The following is a 22,797-nucleotide window of genomic DNA, read 5'->3' on the forward strand; positions in this document are numbered from 1 at the left end:
CTATCATTTCCTTCTCTCCTGACCTGACTAACACCCACAGGACCACACCGCAACAGCATACTCTGTCGCTTGCCCCATCTACGAGCCTACTGTCCCCAATGGCTGCCGTGTCCCAATTCCGTTCTACCTTACCTCGTGGCCAACATTCATGCGCGCCACAATGTCGTTGCCGTCTACGCATTCACCCTTCTTCGTTCCTTCCCTCCTTCACTCCTTCCCCCATTCCCTCCTTCCCTCTTTTCCCTTTTTGCTCTTTCTCTCCTTCGCTCCTTCCCCCATTCCCTCCTTCGCTCCTTCCACCATTCTCTCGTTCGCTCTTTCCCTCCTTTGCTCCTTCCCCCCTTCTTCTTCCCTCCTTCGCTCCTTCCCTCCTCCCCCAAATCCCACACCCCCCCTCAACTCTCCAACCCACTAACCCCCACCCCCCCACACATCCGAAATCCGCACCCACACCACAACCCGCCTCTCCACCCCCCTCGCAAGCGAATACCTCTACCTCCTCCACCAAAGACGCATACTGCCACCTCCTCCCCACCTCCACCGCCACTGGTGGCGCGCTTACCGTGCCTATCTCCACGAATCGGAGGACGCTGGTGGGGGAAAAAGGGGGGGTTGTTACGGATGTTATGCCGAGGATTTATGCTACCGTGGAGTCGGTGGAAGGGGGGGGGAGAGGAGACGGTCTGGACGAAGTCGGTTGTTGCAGTAGTGAGATTCCGCAGACGTGGGATGTGGTGGGAGAGAAGTCGGAAGCAGTGAAGACGCCCGCAAGAACAGTGGGAGGTGTGGTGCCGGAGGGGACGGGTGAAGGCTGAGGAGGAGGAGGAATGACGATGAGTACGACTTCTATGCCGGGTTCAGAAATAGCTACTTCTGCTCCTGTAGAGGGTTTATGAGGCCTGCCTAGAGAAAAGCATGGTGAGAAGAGTAAGGGAAATAACGTAAAATAAACACACCACAAATTCGAAAACTCCACGAATAAAGGCTGGATGCGGTTGAATACTTCCATTCTTGATTCCTATACCGACTCTTCCTCAGCTCCGAACCCCCTTTCTCTCTAAACTCAATCCATAATTCCTTCCCCCCATCTATCATATAACCCGAAGAACATGTCGGTACCATCACAATACCCAACCTACCAAGTCTCCTGCAAATACCTCCCCTCCCTCTCCAACCACTTCACCCCCGCCTCCGCCTTCTCCCTATCCCCCCCAAACCCCTCCGCAAACACATCCACAATCGCCGCCCTGACCGCCATCGGCATCTTCCCGGAGCTCCCACACACAATCACCGTCCCATCCCCCATCCAGTTGGGATCAACCCCCCTCTCCGCATCATGCAGATTCCCCCCCTTGCCTCCCACGGCCTCACCAGCTCCCACGGCCTCAGCATCTTCCACACCATCTGCGCCTCGCGGCGGATGACATCCTGCACGTACACCTTCTCGCGCTGATCCCTGCTCCACGCCACCAAAACATCGATCCCGAGCTTGTGATCCCGCCACTCGTGCTCGTACAGGAAATCGCCGTTGCGGTTGCGCCCGCCAAAGATCAGCACCGTCTTGGCGCGCGGAGCTCCCTCGAAGGTGTTCTCGCTGCCGCACTCGATGCCGCGTAGCTCGTCCTCCTGGTTGAGGACCAGGGAGCGCTCCCAGATTAGGCTGCGCATGGGGGCGACGCCGGTGCCGGGGGCGATCATCAGGAGCGGGCGGTGGAAGAGGGGTGAGTCCTGGGCGCTGATGCTGAGGGAGCCGTCGGAGAGGGTGACGGCGAGGGGGGTGCCGGGTTGGAGGGACGTGATGTAGCGAGAGCAGACGCCCTGGCGGATTTTGCGGAGGACGGTGCGGTAGCGGACGAGGGCGATGGTGAGGTGGAAGATGGTGGTTTCTTTACCGTTGGGCTGGCGCAGGACGCCGCCGGAGGAGATGGAGAATTGACGGCCGCGTAGGCGGGGGAAGAGGGCCAGGGCGTTCCGGAAGGGGAGTTTGACGGTGGGGAAGTCCTGGAGGATTTCGAGGATGGAACGGCGGGGGCGGGTGGTGTAGTCGAAGTACTCGTCTGTGTAGGCTGGGTTGGAGAATTCTTGGAGTTTGGTCTTGTGGGTTTCGTCGCCCGTGAAGTGGGCGCAGGCGCCGAGGAAGGAGCGGCGTGGGATGGCTGTTATGTCGAGGTTGTGGGTGAGGAGGTCACGGAGGGTGGGAGGGCGACCGACGGGGAAGTGGAGGTCTAGAATAGCGGCTGTAAAAGGAGGGGAGGTGGGATGGGCAGCGCTATCGATGACTTGGAGGGGTTTGTCGGCAATGGAAGTCCAGCCCTGAAGGGCGATGAGGGAGTTGACATCGGCGGGGAAGTTCTTGGGGTAGAGGGTTAGGACGTCGCCGGGTTCGTAGCGGATGCTGCCTTCCATCTCAAGCGCGATGTGGCGCACATCTTGGAAATGGTCCTCGGCTGTGATGCGGATGTTTTTCTTGAGCGTCAGGACTTTGTGGCCGGGGATCTGGATGATGTCCTGGGAAGGCGGTGTCTCATCCGTGATAAGGTCGGCTTCATCGAAGCCCTCTTTGAGGCAGGGGTCATTGGTGCCTTCGTTCATCTTTGGAGATGTTTCGTTTTGTGTTGGAGTATCGGAATCGATCTCAGGATTCACGATCTGGAGAATATACTTTGGTGGTAGAAACTCTTCGTCTGGAATAGGCTCTATCCCGTCAGGAAGCGGATAGTTCTCCACGAGATGCCTCTTCAACCCTAGAGACCAAGGTATAAGCGCACCGTCCGTCCTGTGTGGTGTCAGAAGTGTGTTCTCCTTCAAGAGTGAAGTATTCAGGAGTTGGTAGTTGAAAGATCAGCAGATTAATTGGGGTTAAGGGTCCCCAGAAGCTGCTAGAACAAAACGTCTTTTTCACTCACCCTTCGTCGTGCTGGTCGTCTCCCTCTCCTCTGGCATAAAACTCCTTGGCTCCTAACTGCTGCAGCCGCCTATGCAGTTTTCTCGCAGCCCAGTTGAACCTTCCCGGTGTTAGCAATCGAACAATAGGGGATAAACACCACATTCGCTCCTGGACAAACAAACAAGACCGCCACAACAACCACCACAACAAAGAAGAGAGTAAAACAAACAGAAAGACAGCAGACTCACTTCGCATACGATCGATCCCCAAACCCAAACGTCGTAAAATCCACGTGACGCAGGTACCCAGCCGGGATACTCTTCCTCAGCAGCGACTTCCACAGCCTCCTCCCGTTGGCGGGGAAATCGCCCTGCCCCGTCGTCGAGACCGCGAAGACGACAATCGTATATTTGCGGAGTTCGTTCTACAAAATTAAGTTAATACCTCTAGGTCATGGTTACAGGGGGGAATTGGCTGGATAGATAGCACGGAAGTGACCGGAGAGGGAGAGGGGGGTGGAGGGGGGGGGGTTGGAGGGGGGTTGGAGGCAGCAAGAGCGGCCGATGGGTGAGGGGATAGTAATTGGGAGACATACGACATTAACCCCCTCGCCATCCATAGCCGCCACCCGCGTTGTGAACCGGAGACGTTGGGCTATACGGCCAAGTAGATATGCGGCATCTTCGCTAGTGCCGGTCTCGGAGGCGTACAGGATTAAGGCGCTGCGGTCGTGGCGCGTCGGGGGGAAGGGGATGGGGATTGGGATGGGAACGGGGGCCGTGGTGGCCATGGTGATGGTGGCGTGTGCTGTTGTAGTTGTAGTTGTGTTGTGGCGGGGGAAGATGCGACGGCGGCGGTACCTGCATTAGGGCCAGTAGGGAAGGGGATGTCACGGGATCGGGGGTTGGGTCTGGATTTTGCAATGGCATGATGGAGTTATATTTTTCGTGGTCTGTGGTCTTGTTGGTGGTCTTGTTGTTGGTCTTGTTGTTGGTCTTGTTGTTGGTCTCGTTGTTGGTGGCGACATGATATATTTCCTGCGGCGGAGTCGTGATATTAGACGCAATCAAATCGAATTAATTTACGGCGTTTGCTCTACGGAACTGTGTGTGTTTGCGCGACGCATGCTGGTGGCAAATCTCCTTGGATGTTATTTCTTTGCGGTCGGCGGTCGTCGGTCTGCTTGGGGATGGGAGTACATGGTTTTAGGGGGAGCTGGAATGGGGAAAGGGATATATATTTGGAGATAAATGGCACTATGTTATAGGGTATGTGATATGTTATATGTTATATTGTTATAGACAGTATGGGATAGTTAGTATGTAGAATGTTTAGACAGTATGGGATAGTTAGTATGTAGAATGTATAGACAGTATGGGATAGGATAGATGTAAAATGTTTAGACACTAAGTTATGGGGTAGGATAGATGTAAAATGTTTAGACACTACTCGGTGTTCCACCCACTCGCTTCGCTCGTAGGTGGCGACAGCAAGTTGTGCGTGCGACAGCAAGATGTGCGTACACCGCTATTTTGATATATAGAAAAAATAATAGTATTCTTCATAACGTAGTATCTACAATGCCTCAAAATAACGATCCTACTATGATTGCTCGCCTTAATGAGGCCCAACAGTTCTTCTTAAAACAACCAAGTACATATACAATTGCTTGGGTTGCAAATAAATTCAATGTCAACCGTGAGACACTCCGACGTCGTATTACGAGTACTACGTCTCCTCAATTACCCCACGGAGGTAGCAATCGAGTCTTATCTCAATCGCAAGAGACCGCGGTCTGTCAATTCATATACGACCAACTTGAGCGCGGGGTCCCTGCCAACCGATCTATGATACTACGGGCAGTTGCAGACTTACGACCTAATCGTACGATACCATCACAACGGTGGCTACAACGCTTTCTAAAAGCACACCCCGAATTTCATACAATTCACACGAAGACGTTAAATACACATCGGAAGCAAGCACAAAAGAAAGAGGTGTTTGAGGAATTCTTTCTCACATATAACGCCCTTATTACAAAACATAACATTAAGCCATATAATTTATGGAATGTTGATGAGACAGGCTATATGATTGGGTGTTATAAGTCTACGGCTGTTATTGTACCAATCGGTGTAAAGCAGTGGACTGTTGATAATCCTGAGAATCGGCTCTCTGTTACTGTAATTGAGGCAGTAAATGCAAGTGGTGCTGCACTTGCAGAAGCTATCATTATCCCTGGCAAACTTCATATGGATTCATGGTACAATGATGACCTTGAGCCAAATGCTCTCATTATTGTAAATGAGAGCGGGTATTCAAACGACGACATTGCAATCCAATACCTTATGCATTTTATCCAACTATCTGCAGAGCATATGGCACCAGATGATACTCGCCTCTTATTACTTGACGGCCATGACTCTCATAAAACAGAGCGCTTTCTTACATTAGCAGAAGAGCATAACATTGTTATTTGCTGCCTTCCTGCTCATACAACACATCTATTACAACCTCTTGATGTAGCGGTTTTTAAGCAGTGCAAACACTTTCATCAAAAGGCACTTGATCAAGCAGTACGTAGCTACGACTATGAGTATAAGCTACGTACGTTCCTTTCAGACCTCCCGCAAATCTGACGGCAATCTCTAACTGTCCGTACAATTCAATCTGGTTGGAGAAATACAGGACTATATCCATATAATCCTCCACTTGTAATTGACAAGATACAAGAGACTCGGAATCAAACACCTGATTATGAGCCATTTGCTTCATATAATATTATCTCAACACCGAAAACAACTATGCAAAGTGTGCAAGCGGTTGAACATTGGCAGAAGAGAGCAGAGGAAGCTTTCTCATCGCCTTCAAGAGAAGGGTTTCAATCATTTGCACGTGGAACTACAGTTGTTCTACACCGGGCAGAGCTCTATAAGACCGAGCTAGATATTATGACTCTACGTGCAGTAGAGCAGAAGGCAGCAAAGGCAAGGGCACGGAAATCACTACAGAAAGGAGGGCAGTTATATGCATCAGATGCACGGAAAATGCGGGAAGAGAAGAAAGCAAAGTTGCAAGCAAAAGCAGACGCAAGAGCAGCAAGGGAATCGGACCAAGTAGTAAAGCAGCTACAAGCGCAAGCACGTAAAATCGAAATTGAAGAGCGTAAGGTTGAGAGGAAGCGGGTAGCAGAGCGGAAGAAGGAAGGGTTGAAATCAAAAGTGATCATTTTACGGTATAGTAAGGATCAAAGTGATAGTAGCAATAGTGGCAGTAGCGATAGTGATAGTAGTTCTATTGATTTTATGTTTTAATTATATAGTTATATAGTTGATATATAAGGCGTCTTTTTCATCGTTTTATGTGTCGCACATCTTGCTGTCGCACGCACAACTTGCTGTCGCCACCTACGAGCGAAGCGAGTGGGTGGAACACCGAGTATGGGCTAGGATAGATGTAAAATGTTTAGACACTATGGGCTAGGATAGATGTAAAATGTTTTAGACAGTACAGCATAGTATAGTTAGTATGTTATACTATTCTGTCCTGTCTAAATGGGATAGAGTATAGTATAATTAGTATGTAAAATGTTTAGACACTATGGGATAGGATGGGATAGGATAGATGAAAATGTTTAGATAGTATGGGATGGGATAGGATAGATGTAAAATATTTAACGTGGTTTACCACCAAACGGAACATCCCACCAAATGAAACACTTTCCGATAGCATCGCAACCTCAAACCCAATTACTCCACCACACCACAACAAAAAGATGCCTCAGAAAGCTAATGAAGGCTGAGTTTTACTAGCCATTCAAGCTACCAAATCACCCCACAAACTGTCCATCCGACGTGCTGCGCAGCTATATGAGGTCCCACATGTAACACTTACCCGTCGCATACACGGAAGCCAACCACGAGCTGGTAGATGCGACAAACAACGTCCATTGACCCCAATTGAGGAAGAGGAGCTCATACGATACGTACTTGACCTAGATTCGCGAGGATTTCCACCTCGAATTGAGGATGTACGAGATATAGCGAATCTCCTCCGTGCGACGCGTCGCGAACCCCCAGTTGGAAAAAACTGGCCCTACCGCTTTGTACACAATGAACCAAAGCTTAAGACGCGTCTCTCTCATGCGTACGACCTCCAGCTAGCCCTCTGCGAAGATCCTGATTGTATAAGAAAGTGGTTTGAGCTGGTAAAGAACATGCAGGCGAAGTACAGCATCCAGGATGCTGACTTCTACAACTTTGATGAGACGGGCTTTATGATGGGTGTTATCTGTGGGAATATGGTTGTTACGAGCTCAGATCGAAAAGGCCAAGCAAAGCAGCTTCAGTCTGGTAATCGGGAATGGGCAACAGCGATTGAATGTGTGAGTGCAGACGGCTTTGTAGTGCCTGCATACTTGATTGTACAAGGCAAGCATCACCTTGCGCCTTGGTACACAGAGTGCGGCCTTCCACCTACTTGGGCCATCAAGACCTCACCAAATGGCTGGACCGACAATGATACAGGTCTAGACTGGATAAAACACTTTAATCAGCATACACGTGTACGAACACAAGGGGTCTGGCGGATGATTGTCCTAGATGGCCATGAGAGCCACCTATCTGCCCAGTTTGATATGTACTGCAAGGAGAACAACATTATTACGCTCTGTCTCCCTGCGCACTCCTCACATCTTACCCAGCCTCTTGATGTTGGGTGTTTTAGTGTACTAAAGCGAATGTATGGTCGAGAACTTGAGGTCTTCATTAAGGCCTCTATTACCCATATCACTAAGATTGAGTTCTTTATTGCATTCAAGGCTGCCCACGACCATACAATGACAACTGAAAATATCCTAGCTGGCTTTCGAGGTACTGGCCTAGTCCCGTACAACCCAGAAGCAGTTCTCTCAAAGCTTGATATCAAGTTACGGACGCCAACACCAACTGGATCCCCCCTACTAGAGGCTGACCCTTGGGTCCCTCAAACGCCACAAACCCCAGCTGATGCAATTTTGCAGTCTAAGTTTGTACAGAATAGAATTGGAATTCATCAAGGAAGCTCCCCAACAACGATTTTTTCAGCTGTAAAGCAGCTGGTGAAGGGTACAGACCGCATTGCGCACCAAATGACCCTTATACAAGAGGAGGTCCGTACCCTTCGAAAGGCCAACACAGCACTTTCAAAGCGTCGGAAAGCCAAGCGTACACGTGTCCAAGATGGAGGGTCACTTACTATAGAAGATGCTCAAAAACTGATCGCTGAAAAAGAGGATAAAGGGTTGAAACGACAGAAAAGGTCAAATGAGGAGGGTGCTGTAGAGGCTGGTCCATCGACTTCGCGGCGCTGTGGGAGGTGCGGCAAGACTGGGCATAATGTACGAACCTGTCAAGAGGTTGAAGAGATATTAGGAGAAGAGAATTCAATTGAGTGTAGTTAATTTTAATGTGTTAGGGTGGAGTAATTGGGTTTGAGGTTGCGATGCTATCGGAAAGTGTTTCATTTGGTGGGATGTTCCGTTTGGTGGTAAACCACGTTATAGGATAACTTAGATGTAAATATTTATACACTATGGGATAGAGGATTGTTTGCCACTACACACCGCCTTCCCTAAACTGCCGCATTTTGCCCTTATCCAGCAAGCGCAATCACCATTTTAATCCCAATGTCGCTTAATCTCGTCCATTTACGGTAATTACCCATTTTATCATTTTATCTCCCTCCCACACCCACAGTAAACAAAAGGCACCCCAAGCTAGCACCTTCTGGGCCCAATAATAATAATAATAATCGTCCCCCTACTCTACTTCTTCGCCTCTCCTTCTCCCTCTGCCTCTCCTCTCCCTCTCCCTCTCCCTCTCCCATCAACTTCAATCCATCAAAGACAATTCAACTCCCAAAAACTCCTCCAACTCCCCTTCCACATCCTCCTTCTAGGGCTCCAAGCTACCCTTCAAGCCATCCCTCCCTCGCATAAATCCTTGTTCAAGAAGTCAAATCTCTCCTCTCGAACAACAGACAACGTCGACAATCCCCAACCTCATTTCAATTCAACTCAGTTATCTCCCCAACCAACATCCTTCATCAACTCGATCATTCACCATGTCTGCCATCGCTGAGAAGATTACTGACGCCGTCAACGACGTTACTGCCAAGCTTGGCAACGCAACCATCGCCGCCGACGCTGACAAGACCACTGCCGCCGCTCACAACGATGCAGTTCTGGCCAGCGCCGCTGAGGGACGGAGACTTTACATCGGCAACCTCGCCTACGCGACCACCGAGCAGGAGTTGACCGACTTCTTCAAGGGATACCTTGTGTAAGTTCGCCTCCGTCTTTTCCCTTGCCCTTCTTGTCACGGTGGCGCATCGCCCAGTTGTGGAAGGTACCACCCACCATGTCTCGTGACAATGTCAGATCGGCTCGGAACCGCCACCAATGCAGCTCCATGCGCTTCTGTTCACCCTTGCCAATACCGTTGGGGCGATCTAATTGCACCCACCATGATGGATACCATCGATGGCTACGTTTGGATAACAGCTGCTGACGCTTTTTCTGACAGTGAATCGACCTCCATCCCTAAGAACCCACGCACCGATCGCCCAGTCGGCTACGCTTTTGTCGACCTCTCTACACCCAGCGAGGCCGAGCGCGCCATCACTGAGCTTTCCGGCAAAGAGATCCTTGAGCGCAAGGTCTCCGTTCAGCTTGCCCGCAAGCCTGAGCCAGCCGGCGAGAAGACTGAGAATGCCGTGAGTGGAGGTGACGGTGCTGAGGGTACCGAGGGTGGCCGCCGCAGACAATCCGGACGCGGTCGTGGACGCGGCCGTGGCCGTGGTGGACGCACTGCCCGTGCTGGTGACCGCGTACGTCTCCCAATTCCAAATCCGCAATACACAACGCTAACAATGCCACAGGCCGAGGGCGAGGTTGCATCTGAAGAGGTTCTCCCTCTCCAGGACATCACCAACCAGGTTACCACTGATGAGGCTGCCAAGGACGACAAGAAGGCCGCTCGTGCTCCCCGTGAGCGCCGTGAGCGTGGCCCACCTGCCGATGGCATCCCATCCAAGAACAAGGTCATGGTTGCCAACCTTCCTTACGATCTGAGCGAGGATAAGGTTGGTTATTTCCCCCAATTCACCGCGAATAGTTCCCAATCTACTTCCGAAATGTTTGCTAATACATGTCTCGCACAGCTCAAGGAGCTCTTTACTGCCTACGAGCCATCCTCCGCCAAGATCGCTCTCCGCCCCATCCCCCGCTTCATGGTCAAGAAGCTCCAGGCCCGCAACGAGCCCCGCAAGGGCCGTGGCTTCGGCTTTGTCACTCTCTCCTCTGAGGAGCAGCAGCTCAAGGCCGTCTCTGAGATGAACGGCAAGGAGATTGAGGGTCGCGAGATCGCTGTCAAGGTTGCCATCGACAGCCCCGACAAGACCGATGAGGACGCCAACGCTCCCGTTACTGAGGAGACCAACGGCGCCGCCACCACTGTTGAGGAGACCACCACTGCTTAAGCGGTGACTGGTGTATTATACGAGACGTAATGATGGGGAGTGCTGCATCCGTTTTTTCGCCTGAGCATTGCTTTTATACATTGTTACTTCTCCAGGCGTATGGCGGAAGCACTGGGAAATGAAATGCTGGTAATGGCTCGTTAAAACTGTTTTTAATAACCGGGTACTAGCTATTTCACGATTTTAATGGGAGAGGAAAAATGATTTTATGGGAGGTCTTGGGAAACTGTCGATGGGCACTGTTAGATCTGGCGGCTTCTCTTGAGGCTTCGTTCTTCTAGAAGCGACGGCTATATCCTACAATTCCCATGGCTTGTACTTTTTGAGACGACAAACTACACAATATCTTTTTTTCCTCCATCATATGTCTCACTACGACCGTTTTTCTTTTAGCTGGGCCTGTACAATAGAGATTTCCTTTTTGTGCGGGTCTGGGGGGAAGAGGGGGGAAGTTGTGAAATGAAAAGTTGATTTTTGGGGATTCTGACTTGAGCAATATGAGTGAATGTTTGTCGTGATCCGATGATGATTGTGATATGATAGCCTTTGAAGATGTCAATATACTCCGGACGCCCAGTAAAAAGGAATTAAACCTGTGACGACGTGGTGAGCAACAAGGCCACGATCCAGGCTAGAGTAGCATCTAGGCTGTAACTATCCAAGGCCGACGAGGCCGAGACATCTCTGACCCCCCAGCCATCACGTTCCTAGGCCATACCGCCCGCACGAATTGGGTTTTTGGGCGCTGCACGGCAATCGCGCGCTAAAATATGCGAGCGCGAGCCACCCCACGCCCCAACCAACCCAGGTCTTTTTGACAGGGACGAAAAGCTACCGCGGCCGCTCGCCCCTCTCTCTCCTGTCTCCTATCTTTTGAACTACCAAACTGCCCAACTCCCCCCAGAAAGGAAAGGGATTTATACTGTTGTAACTTTTGTTGAGAACGGGGAAGTGTTTGGTAGGTAATAATTACGGCTACAGCGACGACGACGTCTACAGAGGGGCGATTTGACGGCTCGAAGGAGGCTTTTGTGTGTGGGGTTATTGGAAAGGGGGCCGATTACGGTGACGGGCGGCGTTTGCGGTGAGAGTACGAGGCGAGGACGCGGGAATAAGGGGGTGTAGACTGGTATCTCGAGAGGTAGGAATAGGCCTCGACTTTAAATACAATGGCGTCCAAGGCGATGTGGGAGGTTGATCCGGAGACACGATCAAAGGTACGCCCCTTCCCTTCCCCCCCCCCCCCCCCCAAAAGCCACCCGCTGAATCACATCTCCCCCCCACAGCTCCAGGAAATCGCCAAAACAAACAACAACTCCGTCTGCGCGGACTGCTCCGCGCCGTCCCCCCAATGGGCCTCCCCCAAATTCGGCATCTTCATCTGCCTCTCCTGCGCGGGCGTGCACCGCGGCCTCGGCGTGCACGTGTCCTTCGTGCGCTCGACCACCATGGACGCCTTCAAGGCCGCGGAGATCGAGCGCATGCGTCTCGGTGGCAATAAGCCCTGGCGCGACTTCTTCGAGGGGCATGAGGAGAATAAACTCGCTGGGGTGGGGTTTGAAGATGCGACTATTAAGGAGAGGTATGAGAGTGTGGTGGGGGAGGAGTGGAAGGGACGTCTGACTGCCAAGGTGGAGGGGAGGGAGTATGTGCCTGGGGCGCCGAAACCGGTAGTACCGAGACGGGAAACGAAGCCGGCGTCGCGAGCGACAACGCAGATTCAAGGCCGTGCATCGCCTGCTCCGTCTCTCGGCGATGGGGGTAGTGGACGCAGCTCCAAGGCTAAGGTCGATGATAGGTATTTCTCAAAGCTTGGGGAGGCGAATGCTGCGCGCCCCGCAGACGTGCATCCCAGCCAGGGAGGCAAGTATGGCGGGTTCGGATCGGAGATGCCGGCGCCTGCGAGGGGGGATGGGCCACCGGGCTTGGATGAGCTGCAGAGGGATCCGGTGGCGGCGCTGACGAAGGGGTTTGGGTGGTTTGGGGGGATGGTGGGGAAGACGGCTAGGCAGGTTAATGAGGGGTATATTGCGCCTGCTGCGCAAAGGGTGGGTTGGCATTTTAAATTTCCCCTGCTCTGCCCTTTTTTTTCTCTCATGTGGTGTGGTTCGGTCACTAACGCCTGTGCAGATCGCAGAAGCAGACCTCGCAGCCCAAGCCCGCCTCACCGCCGCCCAACTCGCCAAGTCCGCCCAAACCGGCGCCCAAGGCGCAAGCAGAACACTCAACGACTCGTTTAACCGCTTTGTGGAGGGTGAAGGCGCCGGGGGTGCGCGTGGTGGTGGAGGTGGGAGAGGGCCGTTGGATGAGTCGAAGAGGGATTTCTGGGATGGGTTTGGGAGGCCGGATGGGGGGGGCGGGGGGGGGACGATTGGGACGAATGCGTTGAGGGGGGGTGGGGGGGGGGCGTTAGGAGGGGGGAGGGGGAGGGGCTGATGGGGAAGAGGGGGGAGAAGAAGGAGGTGAGGAAGGAGGTGAAGGAGGTGGTGAGGAAGGAGGTGAAGGAGGAGGATGGGGATTGGGATAAATGGTGATAACTGGGATAGCTTGGGTAGATGATAATGCGAATTTTTACGTTGGTTGGGATATTCATTAGACGATGTGAAAGGGGGAGTGAGAGAGTAAATAATAACGAGCAGGGTTAGAAAATCAATTACAATCATGATTATTTAGTCGTAACGTACATGTATAACGAACCGGCCAAACAAGCGAACCGGCCAATCCATTTTATACCTTAAATCACGAATTTCATAACTTAATATCTCAACAACCCTTTAATAATAAGTTATAAAAATATGTACTTAGCCTTTTATAAGCATTTAAAGTACTCTATTTGATTTTTAAAGCAATTAGTATTGTAGTTATTAAGATATTGAGTTTTAGCCCCCACTTTTGACCTAATTCTTAGTATCTTAATAACTACAATACTAATTGCTTTAAAAATCAAATAGAGTACTTTAAATGCTTATAAAAGGCTAAGTACATATTTTTATAACTTATTATTAAAGGGTTGTTGAGATATTAAGTTATGAAATTCGTGATTTAAGGTGTAAAATGGATTGGCCGGTTCGCTTGTTTGGCCGGTTCGTTATACATGTACGTTAATCATAATCATGATTATTAATAAAGCGTATAACGTGGTTCGGACATATCAGTACCTCGGACACTTTTCCCGAATTTCCTACCCTCTAACTTCACAACGCGTTTTTTCCACCTTTTATTATGTCAGTGATTACCCAAGAAGCAAAAATCATTCTAGCTATCGAGGCTATCTGAACATCAAAAAATCTAAGTCGTCGGAAGGCTGCTAAGCTCTATGAAGTACCTCATTCTACACTCTACGACAGAATGAACGGCGGAACTACTGTCTACGAACGCTGGCCTGCAATGACAAAATTAACTATACTAGAAGAGGAGGTGGTTATTCGGAATATACTTGATATGGATTCAAGAGGATTTGCACCCCGGCTTGCTGGTGTAGAAGATATGGCAAATTTTATACTCAAATCGCGTGGAGGGAGGCGTGTCGGGAAGCTCTGGGCCCACCGATTTGTACAACGACGTCCAGAATTAAAGACGCGTTTTAATCGCGTTTACGACTTCCAAAGGGCCTTGTGCGAAGATCCTAATCTAATTGGCGCGTGGTTTCGACTAGTGGAAAATATGAGGGCAAAATACGGTGTTTTGGACTGCGACTTCTATAACTTCGACGAAACCGGGTTCATGATGGGTACGATTTGCCCTGCAATGGTTGTAACCCGTGCAGATCGACTTGGCAGAGGCAAGGCAGTTCAGCCGGGGAATCGGGAATGGGCTACTGCAATTGCTTGTATCAACAGTGAAGGCTGGAGTATTCCTCCATTTTTGGTAGTTAAAGGCAAGAATCATCTTGCAAATTGGTATACAGACGGCGGCCTTCCACACAACTGGGTAGTTAAACCAACAGGCAATGGATGGACGAATAATGAGACGGGACTTGAATGGTTGAAACACTTCGACAAACATACTGCTGTTTGTGCAAGGGGTCCATATCGAATGCTGGTGTTAGACGGGCACAAGAGTCATGAATCGGCCGAGTTCCAAGAGTACTGCAAGGCACACAACATTATAACTCTTGGACTACCTCCCCACTCGTCTCATTTAACTCAGCCACTTGATGTCGGGTGCTTTAGTGTGTTGAAGCGGGCATATGGTCGGCAGATTGAGACCTTCATTAAGGCTCATATCAACCACATTACCAAGGTCGAGTTCTTTCTCGCCTTTAGAGCAGCATATCTGGAATCCATGACAGCCCAAAACGCCCAGTCCGGGTTCCGCGGAGCTGGCTTAGTGCCTTTCGACCCGCAAGCAGTGCTTTCAAAGCTTGACGTGAGGTTACGGACTCCAACTCCCTCTAGACCCTCTACTGCCAACACCAACCCTTGGGTCTCCCAGACCCCTTCCAACCCAACTGAAGCTCTTTCACAAACAACCCTCGTTCGAAATCGAATTGCCCGTCACCAAGGAAGCTTGCCAACTCCACTCTTCGGGACAGTTATTGCATTGGCAAAGGGTACGGAGCGACTAGCACATGAGAACACCCTTCTGTCTGCTGAGGTACGTACCCTTCGAGCAGCCAACGAAGCCCTTAGCAAACGCCACAGGGCTAAAAAGGCTCATGTCCATGAAGGAGGTGCACTTATAGTAGAGGATGCACAGGCTATTATCGCACAGAAGGATGTGGATGAGCAGGTACGACGCGACGTACGTGCGGTTGGGGGTAGTCGCAAGGAGGGGCAACCGTCTAGGCGATGCTGTGGGATCTGTGGAAAAGCTGGTCATAATGCGCGAACTTGTCAAGAAGCTATAGATATGTCTAGTTCATCTGATTCCGCTTAGTTATAGTTAATTTAATATGTTATGGTTGATTTATTGATATTCAAAGTAGAATGCCAATGAAAAGTGTCCGAGGTACTGATATGTCCGACGTACTGATAAACCACGTTATACCTAGATTATAATATTATGCAAGATTGTGGTGTCGGAGCTGCTGTTTTCGGCTGGCGTTGGTTGCTGCTTTACGCAGCCTCGAACACCAGGATTTCATCACGTGCCTTTCTTGGCGATCGGCCACCGGATAATTTTCGGACTGAATGCACCGTACCTGAACTCCAAAGCCCAAAACCCGTTGTCCTGTCTCTGATTATACATACCTCTGGACAGATGATGACCCCCCACATCAAGGGGCCTTCCCCGACTCCTCTGCCCACCATGGCAGCCACCCACCTGGCACTTCGAGCTCTGCTCCTGCCGTCTATATATATCCCCCAGCTCTCCCATGCAAGCCGTCACGTCTTTCAAACACAGCACTCTACTCCTCTGCACCTGTCACCCCCCCAAGACGATGGTGTGGCTAAAATCATACCCTCTCAAAGCGGAACAAGCTCGTCGTCGTCATGGTCTTCAGAAGGAACGCACCCATTGACCCACGTCTACTTCAACGCCTTCATAATCGTGTCGAACGTCGCCAACCGAAACTAAAGACCAAACGCCAAGCTGGATACTACAAAAGCCTTAAAGACAAGCATGATAACTGTAAGGACAGTTCGAACTGAGGCTGACCTTCAAGTCTGCAGAAGTATCCAAAGTATAATGTGAAGACTTCGATACTCGAAGCAGTAGGACAAGGTATAGTAGTTCAGGCTCCAAAGCATATACTTTATACCACAGGGGTCAAGTGGTGAGACTAACAGGTTGGCCAAGTGGTTCGACTCGAAGTAAGGGAATGCAAAGTAAGTCGAAGCAGGAGGAATTGCAAGAAGGCCAAGTAGTATATAATTTGCTAGCTAAAGATCAATAAGAGACATGAGCAATAAGTGCTTATAAAACAGTAAAAATCCCTAGTGCCAAATAAGTGAAGGCACTAATTAACCGAACCCTAGCTAAGTGAGCCCTAGTGCAGCAAGCCAATAACAAGAGAGCCTAAGCCAGTAGTCAACATTTGGGCTGATCTAGGTCAGCAAGTGAAGCGAAGTGAGCGAAGTGAGTGAAGCAGGTGAAGTGAATGACATAGTGAAATAAGTACTGAGACTAAAGCGAATCGAAGGGTCATGACACAAATATCGAAGGAGTGTCATGACAATAACCCAACGACCGTTATTAAAAATAAATATGCCCCTGCCACCATAGACAATCTTGAGGGTATTAGAGGCAAGTTTAAAAGGCAAGGGAACAATATCCCCAAATCGAGACGTTGGTGTCATACTGACATTCGTTGCACTCAGTTTGCTATCAAACTCAAGAGCAAACTTAGAAATCTGATCCTCAAACCTACAAGTCACCATACATATCTTGGCTTATCACACCAATAACAAGAGCAATACTACTCAACGATTGCTGCAAACTCTTCTACTACATCTGTTTATGCTACATACATCACGGCATATCATTTGGACACTCATTGAACAAGTTATTAAGAAAATCTCCTCCTTAAGGGGGTGGGCCAATACTACCACATGGCATATCTCTACCAACTAGAGGCCTAGGAACATGAACGATAGCTCTAAAAGCTCCTACGAACCTCTATGATTCATTACACGTCATCGCTCTTTAGTTACCCACAAGATTGGTTAAGTTATGACATAATTTGTCTATGACATAATTTGTCTATGACATAATTTGTCTATGACATAATTTGTCTATAGGGGTACTCTGACCTTGGACCTCCTTTTACTTCCTATAGGCTACGAACCTAAGAGATGGTTCTATGGGATTCTCTTACGTCGACTACAGTTACCAAGCCTGGTTAGTCATGGAAAGTCTTGGAAAATGAGGGAACTACACTCCTTTAGCATAAATAGGATTGCCCTTTCCTTAAGAAAGGTCAAGCAGACAATACAGTAAATCGACTATCACATACTTCCACGTCTTTTCCAAGTTTCCAAGCATTCATCTTGTTACTCCTTGTTTCTGAAAAGTCAGTGAGGTGTTAACCTCTGACTTACCCCTGAGTTCCCAGACTCAACATTTGTTGCAACTTGTCTGAACCACTTCACTACATCACACACCTGATTGCTGCGTTGTGGAATAGTCTAAGCTACAATTCTTTGGCTCTGTTTCCTAAGACAGTGTGTTGTCTTAGTAAATTCATCCCTTCCTTGGGTGTCTTGCTGCCAGAATCTGCCATACTATACCCATTATATTAGCTCATCTATTTTATCGCGGTAAATGAACATGAGTTAATCGACCAACCTTTCTGGACACGTATATATTATGGTATCTGCCTCTCTCTATTTCTTGCTCCATCAAGTCATCCATCGATCCATAATCTTGGGAGACCCTCCCTCCTCCAATTACCTCTGGACCCGATTTCTCCAATCAGCTCTCGTCATCCGGTAGGTCCGAACATGACCCATGTGTGAGCTGTTACATGACAGGCACAAACTCACCAAGCAGCCATCCTTCCATTTCTGGCTCAGGCCTTGTCCCATACTTTGACGTCTTGGAGCTCTTCGGGTCTGCCCTAGTATGACAGCTCCGCCTGGCGAGTATCCACCAGATCTCACCGCGTTATTCACGTCCGGACTTGGCGTCGAAATTGTGGAATGAGAGGTGGCTTCCTGCGTCAAACTCGTGGTTTGTGTCTATTGAACTTGTGAGCTGAGTTGGCACTGTCTCATACGGAAATGTCGGTGGGGAGGCTCATCAGTGACGACTTCTGGGGCGCGTTCATCCTGCTATGAGACTCCTCATACGCGTTCCGGGCCAAGTGAGGTCGGCATGTGTAGAAGTGACTACTCCCTGCTTCACCACCAATCTCGCTAGCTCCATCTTAGCTTGACCTATCTCCGATGCAGGTGTCTTCTTGCTGCTCTTTCCATTCTGACACTTCCCTTCTTTGTGAGATTGGCGATCGTAATTGGAATCCTCCAAAGCCTAAAAACATCATATAGACAATACGAACGGCTCCTGCATAGTATAATATGCTGTCACTTTCGTATCTCCTAGGTGCACAGGTATGCACTTCCCCTGAACAGGAAGGAGACGACGGTAAATTGTCGATTCATGCATCAGATCTTTAACACACTCAATCCCCGTGCCTTTCGCGGCAACGGTGTACCCAAATCCAGGTAACTTGACCTTGAAAAAAGCTCCTCTAGCTCCATGAATGTTCATTTCCACACAATAGTCAAGCTCATTGCGCAACAACTCGCAGATATGTAGCATGAATGTATTACGGTCAAGTTGATGATGACTCTTTCCATGTTTCTTGACATTCGGACACCACCAATCTAGTTCTCCCCCATCTACCATACCCATTAGGCAGTTTGGTGTACAAAACTGACCTAGATTCTTCTGGCGATGAGCCTTGTTGTAAGCCCCCTTTTTCCCACCACGTTGAGTAGATTGTGATGGTGGGTTGGGGGAAGTAATAGGGTTTCCGCTGCTTGAAGGCAGTTGAGGACGACTTGGTGTGTCGGGGTGATGGCTCTGCAACCAGGCAGTGGACTTTCCGCAACATGCCTGGCCCCAATTCCATCAACCACAAGTTGTAGTCCGAGGCTTTGCGTTGATTGGGGTGTTGCAATTTGACCGGTCTCATGAGCGTACTCTGAGTTCCAGCGGAAAGTTAGCGCTGCGGTCGGCCTCTCTGCTGCCAAAAGGAGGAATCATATCCGGACAGTGCATGCTGTGAAGGCGATCCTTTTGCAAGCTCCAACCAACCATGTAAAGGCCGGATGGAGCAGCATCTGAGGTCAGATGACTCTGCCTGCCTGACTCCAATGATTGTCCATTCTCCGGATCCATTTGTCCGCAGTCCCGGTAGTATTCCCGAATGAGCGCCTCGAAACGAAGGTGAACGGCAACAACCTGCAACACAGGGATGGTCGCGGTCGTGATGGGCTTCGAGAGGGATCTCCGCGTCGATCTCAAATCGGCCCTTCTCTCAAAGATCAGCCTAGACTGGGGCAGACGTCGCTGCCAGTGCCTGTAACTCGCAACGTCGCAAATGTGCTGCGCAGCGGTCTGCGTAAGGGCTGGCCACGTCACCGCGAGGCATTTTTGCGATTGGCTAGGTCATCACGCAAGGCACTCTCGAGGCAGATTGTGCATGCCACAGTCGCAAGAGGCTTCAGATGTGCGCGGTGACGAGGAAGGGCGCAAGAGAGGCAGGTCAAGCGGAATGCAGCTCAGCTTGTTCTCGCATCCTGACCGATCTGACAACCAGATGCTCAAAGGGCTCGTTGCCATCGCAAAGAGCTCGGTGGCATAGAAGGTGCAGTCATCGGAGGGCGTAACTCGAGGTTGTGGCTCTGCGAATGTGTTCATGTGCCATTGCCGGTTTTCAGCTGCGGCGAGGCCGAGCAGGTGATCCGTTGGGCGGGGCCATGCAGTATGTAGGGGGCGGAGGGGGCCAAGCGATGAGCGCAGCAGGTGCGATAATGTTGGGAGGGAGGAGCGACGGTGGAGAGGGACAGAGTCGGGGGGAGGGGAATGGCCCTTATATAGAACTTGAAAGCGGTGGCAGGCACGTTCACGCACGTTGCCTGATTAGGGCGGGCACTAAACCCGAAGCTCGAACACCATGATCTCTATTATAGATTCTAGAATATGCTAACGTGGTTGTACACCGAGTCGTGAATGTCACCGAGTCGTGAATGTCACCGAGTCGTGAAACTTTTTTATACCCACCACTGTAAGGTATAATTAAACAACCACAACATGTATTAAAACTAAAACTATTCAGAATCTGATGAGCTAAGTACTTCTATGACCTCCTGACAAGTTCGTGCATTATGGCCAGCCCCCCCGCAAGTGCCACAATGTCGTACACCTGGTTGCCCCTCATTCCTACCAACCCCTCCAGAGCGCTTCTCGCGATTTATTTGCTCCGTAACTGCCCTTTGGGACAAATCATCATGTGCATCCCCTACAGAAAGTGCACACCCTTGACGGACACGAGACTTTTTAGCCCTCCGGCGTTTGCTAAGAGCTTCGTTTGCTGCTCGAAGGGTGCGGACTTCAGCTGACAATAAAGTCATTTCATGTGCCAAAATCTCTGTCCCTTTAGCTAATGCAGTAACAGTAGCAAAAATGGGGGTTGGCGAGCTTCCTTGGTGCCATGCAATGCGATTTTTAACTAGAGTAGTCTGTGAGAGAGCATCTATTGGGTTGCGAGGCGTTTGAGAAACCCAAGGATCAGCGTCTATAGAGGGGGGTCCTGTAGGTGTAGGAGTCCGCAACTTGACGTCTAGCTTTGAAATGATTACTTGCGGATCAAAGGGCACTAAACCAGCTCCGCGAAATCCAGCTTTGGCGTTTTGAGTTGTTATTGACTGGTTATAAGCTGCGTGGAAAGCTATAAAAAACTCAACCTTTGTAATATGGTTTATATGAGCCTTAATAAAGGTCTCAATTTGACACCCATACATGCGTTTAAGAACACTAAAGCACCCAACATCAAGTGGCTGAGTTAGGTGAGACGAGTGAGGAGGTAGACAGAGAGTTATGATGTTGTTTGCTTTGCAATATTCCTGAAACGCAGCTGATTCGTGACTTTCATGCCCGTCTAAAACCAACATCCGATATGGTCCTTTTGCACGACTGCAAGTATGTTTATCGAAATGATGAAGCCATTCTAGACCTGTCTTGTTGTTGGTCCATCCATTGCTTGTTGGTTTAATTACCCAATTGTGAGGAAGGCCGCCTTCAGTATACCAACTTGAAAGGTGACATTTCCCTTGAACTACTAAAAACGGAGGGATACTCCCGCCTTCAGCATTCACACAAACAATTGCTGTAGCCCATTCCCGATTGCCAGGCTGAACTGCCTTGCCTCTGCCACGTCGATCGGCGCGCGTAACAACTAAAGCTGAGCTAATAACGCCCATCATGAAGCCCGTCTCGTCAAAGTTGTAGAAATCGCAGTCTTGGATGCCGTACTTTGCTCTCATGTTCTGCACAAGTTAAAACCACGCTCCAATAAGCTCAGGATCTTCGCACAAGGCTCTTTGAAAGTCATAAACGCGATTAAAACGCGTCTTTAACTCGGGGCGGCGTTGTATAAATCGATATGCCCACCGCGTCCCAACGTGCTTTCCCCCACGCGATTCAAGGATATAATTTGCCATATCCTCCATACTAGCAGGCCGAGGTGCAAATCCTCTTGCATCCATATCCAATATATTTCGAATAATCACTTCCTCTTCTAGCTCAGTCAATTTATGACTATTGGCTTTGGTTTCGCGTCGAGAAGGTCGGCCGGCCTGTAACGCTGACTTCTAAACGATAGAAGACACAGAGGTTCTCTTGCGTAAAGGTTTACTTATCAGAGGAGGCAGGGGATCAGACACAAAGGCTTCAAGTAACACGTTACTAGTATATAACAAATACTGTATTGAGTTGAGCACGAAGCTCCTATCTAAGGAAATACTATCTACTTATATAGTGGCGTCGTGCCTAGTGGACTCTTGGGAACTCACTCGAGTCCTCGGAGTCCTGGACTCTTAGGACTCTTCTCATCATCCTGCGAGTCCATCACGTGCCTAGTGGACTCCTGGGAACTCACTCGAGTCCTCGGAGTCCTGGACTCTTAGGACTCTTCTCATCATCCTGCGAGTCCGTCACGTGATACTTTCGGAACTACTATTCCCCGCTGCCCCTCCAGGTACCAGGGCCGGTCTCATGCGACCTCCCTCCTTCCTGTCCTGTAGTTGGCCAGCCTTCTTGTTCCGTCGTAACACTCGCTCCCTTCCCCTGGGCATTCGTCTCGAATCCTATAAGTACGTCCATGTCCCCGGGACTCTGCTGCTCCTCAGCGAGTCCTTCAACATGCAACATGCCTACTGACACTGCCCGCAAACTCCAGGAACGCAACGATCTTGTCCGTCGAATAAAGAACCACGGATACGAACTACCCGAAATGGATTCTTGCTCGAACTGCGTGAGGCGAAACATTACTTGCGTGTGGTCTCCAAATGATTCACGGCGGTGCGCCGAGTGCGTTCGTCGCAACTTGAAAGAAAAATGTGACTGTATGGGTCCTGAGCATCCCGACTGGGTGAAGCTCGAACGGGAGGAGGATCGCCTGGATCGCGAAGAGGAAGAAACCCTTTCGAAGTTACTTCGTCTGCGGAAGCAGAAACGCCTCATCCGAACCCGTGGTAAAGATATGCTCCGGCGAGGTTTGAAAACCCTCGACGAGCTTGATGCGGCAGAGGAGGCCGAACGTGTGGCTGCTGAGAAGCGTGACGCTGTTGAGGCCGAGGAACAGGCAGTTAGCGCTGCCTCCTCGTCTGTGACCGGGACCCCCGCTTCCTCCGATCCACTGGCCTACTCCCCTGCATCTTGGGATCAATGGCTGGCGGATGGCGGCGTCGATATTCCTCCAGCAGTTCTTTGCTGATGTTCCT

The 22,797-nt window shown here is 50.0% G+C and overlaps 3 protein-coding genes across 3 annotated transcripts; 2 read left to right on the plus strand and 1 right to left on the minus strand.

The window, feature by feature from the left end:
* Positions 1 to 432: 432 nt before the first annotated feature.
* Positions 433 to 4,270, minus strand: TAH18 (NAPDH-dependent diflavin reductase). Its single transcript, XM_024467135.1, has 4 exons — positions 3,483 to 4,270; positions 3,136 to 3,311; positions 2,907 to 3,005; positions 433 to 2,776 (listed from the first exon to the last, which is right to left on the minus strand). Exons 1-4 carry the CDS (start codon positions 3,675 to 3,677, stop codon positions 1,288 to 1,290), a joined length of 1,959 nt encoding a protein of 652 aa, XP_024326021.1. The 5' UTR covers positions 3,678 to 4,270; the 3' UTR covers positions 433 to 1,287.
* A 4,461-nt stretch (positions 4,271 to 8,731) lies between these two features.
* Positions 8,732 to 11,187, plus strand: VC83_03490 (uncharacterized protein). The gene is made up of 4 exons (XM_024467136.1): positions 8,732 to 9,207; positions 9,451 to 9,754; positions 9,806 to 10,009; positions 10,088 to 11,187. Exons 1-4 carry the CDS (start codon positions 8,990 to 8,992, stop codon positions 10,403 to 10,405), a joined length of 1,044 nt encoding a protein of 347 aa, XP_024325946.1. The 5' UTR covers positions 8,732 to 8,989; the 3' UTR covers positions 10,406 to 11,187.
* On the plus strand, positions 11,188 to 13,069 carry GCS1_2 (Zn finger-containing GTPase- Activating Protein for ARF). Its single transcript, XM_024467137.1, has 4 exons — positions 11,188 to 11,622; positions 11,692 to 12,453; positions 12,536 to 12,789; positions 12,852 to 13,069. Exons 1-4 carry the CDS (start codon positions 11,575 to 11,577, stop codon positions 12,937 to 12,939), a joined length of 1,152 nt encoding a protein of 383 aa, XP_024325790.1. The 5' UTR covers positions 11,188 to 11,574; the 3' UTR covers positions 12,940 to 13,069.
* Positions 13,070 to 22,797: the final 9,728 nt, after the last annotated feature.

Source organism: Pseudogymnoascus destructans (assembly GCF_001641265.1).
Source record: "Pseudogymnoascus destructans isolate 20631-21 unplaced genomic scaffold scaffold_6, whole genome shotgun sequence".
Classification (NCBI taxonomy): domain Eukaryota; kingdom Fungi; phylum Ascomycota; class Leotiomycetes; order Thelebolales; family Thelebolaceae; genus Pseudogymnoascus; species Pseudogymnoascus destructans.